This window comes from Pinus tabuliformis, chromosome 5_1 (genome assembly GCF_031772625.1).
Source record: "Pinus tabuliformis cultivar Carrire ecotype Pingquan chromosome 5_1, CPIR1, whole genome shotgun sequence".
Lineage (NCBI taxonomy): Eukaryota > Viridiplantae > Streptophyta > Pinopsida > Pinales > Pinaceae > Pinus > Pinus tabuliformis.
Window position 1 is genome coordinate 224,216,291 of NC_142305.1, and position 7,499 is coordinate 224,223,789.

Sequence of the window (7,499 nt, forward strand, 5' to 3'; positions counted from 1 at the left end):
TCAATTTCTTCCGCCGGATTCCGTCACCGGAATCTCAAAAAGTCGCATTATAGACAACTCCCTTTTATTTGCCGTCAAAAATTAAATCAAAAGGGCGGTGATTTGGCGTTAGGTTCAAATTTGGCGGCATCATATTTAACCACATTATTTTATCACAACCCTACCGTCGGCGCACTAAATTCTAGAAAGAAATTTAAAAATACACGTGGCGGCTTTATGAGCTGTAACGTCTGAACAACCAGAGGCATGTTTGGCGTGATCGGTGAGTAAGTGAAGGCGAGGCATGTTTGGCGTGAACGATAAGTAGGTGGATCAAAAGGCAAAAAATCTCTGTTTAAAATCAGCGGGAAAATAGGCTTATAAATGCTTCACCTCCTCCTTCAGGCCTGCAGCTGGGAGACTGGAACTCGGAATTTCATGACGGACTTTAGAAGTCCGTCATTGGAGGGAACTAATTTCGCTTCATTTAACAGAATTTTCCCTTCGTCTATGGCAACAGAGGATGCTGCCAGTTTCGATCACGAGACCGCCTGTGACAATCTGCCTTGTAACCCTAACCCCGAGCCTTCTGTGAGAAAAATGAGCATTAATATTCCCGTCAATGATGACGGCGATTTTGCCGTCAAGAAAGATGTGCCGCTTTCTGTCAAGAACGTGCGTGTCCTGCACAGTCAGGTGATGAGAATACGTGAAGAAGATGAGCGTCTGGGGGAGGATCTGAACCAGAAAATTGCGTTTCTGCCGATCGCGTCGCAGGTGCAGGACGTGCTTTTCAGCTTTTCCCGGCGGACGTTCCCGTCGCGGCTCGGCATGAAGGCTGGGTTTCGTTAACTCGGCTGCAACTGGCGACGAGTCTGTTACTGGATTTCGTTAACTCGGCTGCAACTGGCGGCAAGTCTGTTAGTTTTCTGTGTATAAATCGGCTGTCAGTAGCGAAGTGTTTCGAATCTTCGCACATTGATCGGCAAATCCCTTTTGTAAAATTCTTCAGAAACATTTTATACTCAGCAGGAGAGCATTAATAAAGACTGAATGGGTTAGCAAGTATAAAAGCATTAATAAATAGTGTATGGGTTAGCAAGTATAGAGATTGATGGTTGATTTTGAAGTATTTTTAGTGACATTGATATTTTTAATAGAAAATGTATTGGGATTTATTATTAATTTTAGTCGCTGGAGTTTTGTTGTTTGGAATAAATTCGCAAAGAAACTTAAAATGTATTTGGATTTAGTATTAATTTAGGTTAAATAAATTTGTAAGGAATTTTATTCGTGGAAATTTTATTTAATGTTTAAATTTATATTTAGAATTAATTTGTAAATAATCTTATCAAAATGTTTTTACACCAACTGAATTATATAATATTAATATAAAAAAATTTTAGTGTTTAGAATCAATTTACAAATAATATATTAATATAAAAAAAATTAGGGTTTGGAATTAATTTACAAATAATCTTTTCCTATGTGTATTTTTACATTAACCGAATTATATAATATTAATATAAAATATTTTAAAGACACTGAATTATGTAATGCTAATACTGATGTAATATTAATATAAAATATTTTAAAGAAACTGAACTATATAATATTAATATAAAATATTTTAAAGACACTGAATTATGTAATGCTAATAATTATGTAATATTAATATAAAATATTTTAAAGAAACTGATGTAATGCTAGTATTCTATATTTTAAATCTCTTTAAACTTGAAAATTTAAAGTGGCTAACGAGGGCATGTGGTTAATGGGAAAGTGGTTCTACTTTATTTGGTTTTTAAACATATTTTTTAATAAATTATATTTTATTTTTTTTAATTGGATAAATAAAAGTGTTATATATGTTTTTATCGATAAGCTATTTATATGGAATAGCTGAAGTTTGTTGGTGTATTATTATGTAAATAATGTTTTTAATTTTGATATATTATGTAGTTTAAGTTTGTTAGTGCATTTTTATGTAGATAATGTTTTTAGTTTTGATGTATTATATAAATTATGTATTGGTTTTAAGGTAGAAATTGCAATTAAGATTTTATTAAGATTTAGATTTCTCTAATCATGATTGAATGTAGTTATCTTTCAACTTATTGGTTTCCTTTGTTCTTTTTGCCTTAGACCTCTCTAATCATCTACATCTCTCCAATCATTATTGAATGCCCTTATGTTTCAAGTTATTGGTTTCCTTTGCTCTTTGTGCCTTGGACCTCTCTAATCATGATTGAATGCAGTTATGCATTAATTTATTGATTTTCTTCTTCTTTTTCCTTTTGTATAATTGATGTTTTTATGTGTCCTTTATTCTTTCATCATAGTTTTCTTCTTCCTTGTTATTGTGACTTATTATTTCTAGTTTCATTGTTATTGGTTGAAATTAGCCTTGAATGTAGAGGTTAAATTTTATTTTGCTGGTATTCAAGCCATGTATTTGGTTTATATCTATGTTGTTATTACTTACAATTATTATAAGATTTGAAGTTCAGGTTTTAACTATGCATTTGGTATAAGAATGGTTCTTCTTTATTTTGTATCAATCTTTAACCTTGGTGGAAGATTTAGTTTGGTTGTTATTGTGTAAGGGGCACAAAGAAGGCCTAAATCTCTTCTTTTTAATTTATTTCTTTAGCATTGATTTAACATGACCTAACCTTGCAAGCGATAGTTTCATATGATTTAGATGAGGTTGTGAATATGGTAATTTGGTGGTCCATACCAATGCTTACATGCCATATATGTGATTCTATTATTGACTTTCATAGTTGTTGATTTACATTGTATCCTTGAAGGTTGTATAAGTAGTTGTTGATGTATGTTATATCGCTCAAGGTTATATCAACATCTCCTCTTGTCTGCATACAATGAGTGTTGTGTATAACAGATAATAGTGCTAAGCTCTTTTCACAAGTTATCTCAAAGTTTGTGTAATTGCATGCACACATGGCTAGATTTTCATTGTTAATCCATGGTTTGGAGAAAGGTATTGGCCTGAGTTGTTTGGCACAATATTGACATTTAGCCTAGTTTTAGTGGTCAAGCATGATGATTGCATTGAATTATTGATTTCCTAAAGTATTAAGGATTATATCTTTCTTCAAACCAAGTGCAAAAAGGAGAATGTTCAGATGACAAAAATCTAAAGTCTTATGTAAACTACTTACTAGCAGGTATCATCTTTCTTAGTTTTTCCTTGCCTATGCTTTTAGACCCATCCCCTATGGCACATAGATATGTTTACTGTTTGATCTCAAGTAATACATAGATACATAATTGAAGGGTTTGGTTGTGTTATGGTTATAGCTTCTCAATTCAAGTACTTGCATCATAATGTTAGTCGTTATGTGGATGGTTAGCAGGGCATTTTGCTTTACCAATTACTGATGGATATCCTACCATTAAATATTTAGATGAGCAATAATAGTGGACCCCAATCCCAACTCATGATGGGACTATGATTCAAATTAATAAGGCCATGCAAGAGAAATTTATCATTAGTCCCCACCATGCAAAGTATTCTAATTAATGCATGTATACTTATATGGTACAATTTTCTTTATGAATCAACTAGAGAGCATGCAGTCGATAGTTATGTAGCAAAGTTTTGATGGACTCATATTTTGTATTTATGCAGTTACGTTGATGGACTATTAATAATATTAGGAAACATAACTTTATTTACATACATATGGATTATATATAAGTTAATGATGTGGAATGGATAATTGATGAGCTATTTATTTATTTATTTTTGTTTTTTTCAAACTTACTTTAAAAGAGTTTATACGTCATCAAAATTATTTTAACGTGCACACAAGTTGAGTTTATATGCATAGTTGACCTAAGACCTTAGTTTACCTTTGCATTCGTCACCTTCAAGTTCTTGACCTAAGATCTATTAAATTCAAAATTATAAAATCTAGAAATTAATTTTTGGGGCAAATTCAAGAGGCAACAATTATAACTCTTAGCTACATGTCCACCTTTTATGGAGAAAGGAAAGGGTACCTTAGTAAGGGAGAGGAGAAAAGAGAATGCAAGTATAGTTTGTTTTGCTATGACATCATCTCTACATTCATTCTCTTAGGTCTTCAATTGCCTAATGGCCTTAGCATTGGTAAGCAAGCTACAATCTAAGGTCTAGTGCTAGGGTGAAAGTAGAGGTACTTCCCTTTGGAGTTAAATTATGTTTATTTGTTTAATGTATGTATTCCTTTGCAAATGTCTATATGAATAACACTACCATTCTCACAAGTACCTATAAGACAATTTGAATGTGGGTTAGTGTTGTGGCCAGCAACAACCCCCCTTCTTATTTAGTGTTATTACTAATACTAAATAAGTGGGGACCCTTAGTCAAAAAATTTAAAAAAATCAATTAGTGCTTGAATTTCCTTTTTCAATAAAACTTAGGAGAATACTCTTGAAAAATCTAAAAAGCTTAAGTTTCATGATGAGGTAGGACAAAATCACTCCTTAAGAAATATCGCATCACAAAAAGGATAATGGATACCTCCTTACAAACACAATTCTAAGGTTGCGAGATCGCGATGCGAAACTTCATCGCATCGCATGCATCAAATATCACTTACGCTGAAAAACCTCAAACTGCTGATATGCAATGGCGCATATCGCAAATCACATTTCGTGGAAAACACATTAATGGATGATTGTCATATGCTATGCTCCAGCGATATTGCGATATTGTGATGTTGCGATGTTGTGATATTGCGATAAAGCGATAAAGCGATAGAGCGATATTGCGATGTTGCGATCTGTGATATTGCGAAGCAAATCGCAAAATCGCTTCATCGCAAATCTTTCGGGCTCGTTGTTAAAAAAAAAGTATTTTCCATAAACCGAGACTTGGTTATGCACTTTAATGCTAATTAATGAGTTAGTTGCCAATCATTAATGAAATAGGGTTTCGTGCTTATCGAAGAGCCATTTCACGTAAGGTGGTATATTTTATATGTCTTCGGCATTTAAAGCTTTCCCGTCACCTTTTCCTTATCATGATTCTCACCTTATTTGTAAACTGCAGGAACAAAGAACAGAGAATTATACAAAGCAGTATTCAGGAAACTATGGGAAAGAAAGGCAAAGCTCCGAGTTCTGAAGATCAAGAAATGACGCCCTTGTATACAGACACCACCTGTAACAGAGACGCTGGTATTACTACTTGGGAAGGCATGTATAGTCTACTTGAGGAAGAGAATCCCAAAATGATGGAGGTTATAGCTACTGCAGGCTCACATGGGTCTTCTGAGGCGTCTATTACAGAGCTAGCTTGCTCATTCTTACACCGAATAGTGGCGAGGCCCAAAATTCTTCCATACACGGACATGGTTAAATGGGTACTGGACAGCGCTGACATCACAAACAGACAATTTAAGACTCAGTGTCAGCAACTTACAGAATCATTATTTTCACAAAATTTAAGCTTTATATCCGCTAACAAAAAGCGCGCAAGAGGCAAAAAATTGCACCAGGGAAGCCCAGATCAAGAAACGAAGGCAGTTTCTGAGCAAAACCTCTTGAAAGGGAAAATCTCTAATTGCCAAGTCACCTGTAAGCCCAGAAATTTGTAAGAAAGCAACGCTAGAGGTAAAAAAGTAAAACTCAAATCCTAAAACCAGTGGTATTTGTCAGAAATATCTTCAAAATGGTATGTATATATGCACAACAACTGCAGACAGACTGGAGACAGAAAGCTCAAGAAAAGGCAGAATTGATCAAAAGATTAACTAAGTTGAATTGGGATTCTTACTAGGCACATTTGGTAAAACCACACAGCCAGTGCATGACTCTCAAATGTATCATCAATTCTGCTGAGAAGATGGCGCCAGCTCTTGCCGATACCGTTTTCGCAAGACAGTTAAAGTCGGAAGTCAGCTAGCCGACTCTTCTCAAACAAATGTTGAACGCTTGCAATTTCAAGGAACAGATACAGAAATAGTTAGTTGTTAGTTTTAATTTTAGATTCAATGTTAGTATTAATTTTGCTTTATTTTTGCCTAAAATGAGGATGGTCATTTAAACCGTATCCTACATTTTTGTAATAAGTTATTTTTAGATTTAGTTAGTAGTATTTAAACCCTTCTCATGCATTTAGAGAAGGGTCCTAAAATTTGTCAAAAACTTGTCCTCGGAACATGCACTTTTGCACCCTCCGAGGAGGTTTGATGAATGTATGGAACAAGATTTATTGATATCTGCATTTAATATCTACTACTGATGTTGCACTTCTGTACTCTTAGGGATGTTGGATTAAGAAGAGGTAAATCATTATCGCTTGAAGCTCATGAGTAGAACTAGTTATAAATGGTACTTCTATCTCTTAACTGTTTCTGCCTTTGTGTTAAAGTGATATTTATGTTCAGTTGTTTATATATTGATGCGTGAATGCTTGAGTTATCATTTGGCACTTCTGTATGGTGATAGCTATTTATTTATGCTTAATGTATGAGTAGCTTATTATGCGATATGTTTTTCACAACTGTTTCATCTAACTTTTTATACGAAGTGGTTTATCTCTATTGAATTCTCTTCTTATGACAGTTGAATGATCTTTATTACCAATTGTTATTTGAAATCATTTTAGATCGCATAACGGAAAGATTACACCCCGGGTTAGTGTAGAATTAGATATTTCTGTTTATTAGAATACAATTGCATGTTATTAGATTAGAGTTAAAATAAAAGCATTTCACTTAGGAACTTTTAGAAGGGAAATATCAAATCTCAACACACACACACATAAATTGGGAAACTAGTCCCATATCCCCAGTCGAACCCACTATACCAAACAGAAAAGGAGCTGCTAACCAAGGTCCAGATCGGGTGGGTATCCCCCTTGTTGTAGACCCGATTTTCGGGGCTTCAACATATTTGGCGCTAGAAGGAGGGCCCGAACTGTGAATGGCAAGTAAGTCTAAATCTAAATACCATTCTAAGAGTAAATCGCCCTCACCATCTCCCCCGACTTCTCCATCGCACTTATAATATTTAAATCTAGAGCCAGAAGTCGAAAGAACAACAACCGATGCTACAAACCCTGACATTTCAGAACAATCTACTATTGAACCTCCTGAAGTTGAATCTTTGATCCATAAACTTCAGCGATTTTCTATATCACCTCAGAGATCTGATAAATCTCAAGGCAGCGTGACTTCGCAATATAACCCTGCTCATCCTCTTACCAGATTAAAGAGCGAAAAGTTTGGTGTTCAGCCAACCGAGTTACCTCTACCTACAAGAAAGAGAGCAAGGAAATCAGCTAAAGGGTCTGATAACAAGACTCCTTCATCATCATCATCCATCTCCACCTCTCCACCATGAAGTCAACCATCCACTCCTCCACTTTAGATTATTGTCCACCAGTCCACAGGAACTTCCACACCTTTTTCTCAATCATTTGGAGTTGTAATATCCTCATCTTCTCAATCGTAGGGATCATCTTCTACACTTTCCTCTATTAATAGTTCAGCAATGGCCCA

General features: G+C 34.7%; 1 protein-coding gene across 1 annotated transcript; it reads left to right on the forward strand.

Annotated features, from left to right (window-relative positions):
* Positions 1-296: 296 nt before the first annotated feature.
* Positions 297-1,229, forward strand: LOC149164231 (uncharacterized). Its single transcript, XM_089430888.1, has one exon. It carries the CDS (start codon positions 364-366, stop codon positions 829-831), a length of 468 nt encoding a protein of 155 aa, XP_089287014.1. The 5' UTR covers positions 297-363; the 3' UTR covers positions 832-1,229.
* The last annotated feature ends 6,270 nt before the right edge of the window (positions 1,230-7,499 follow it).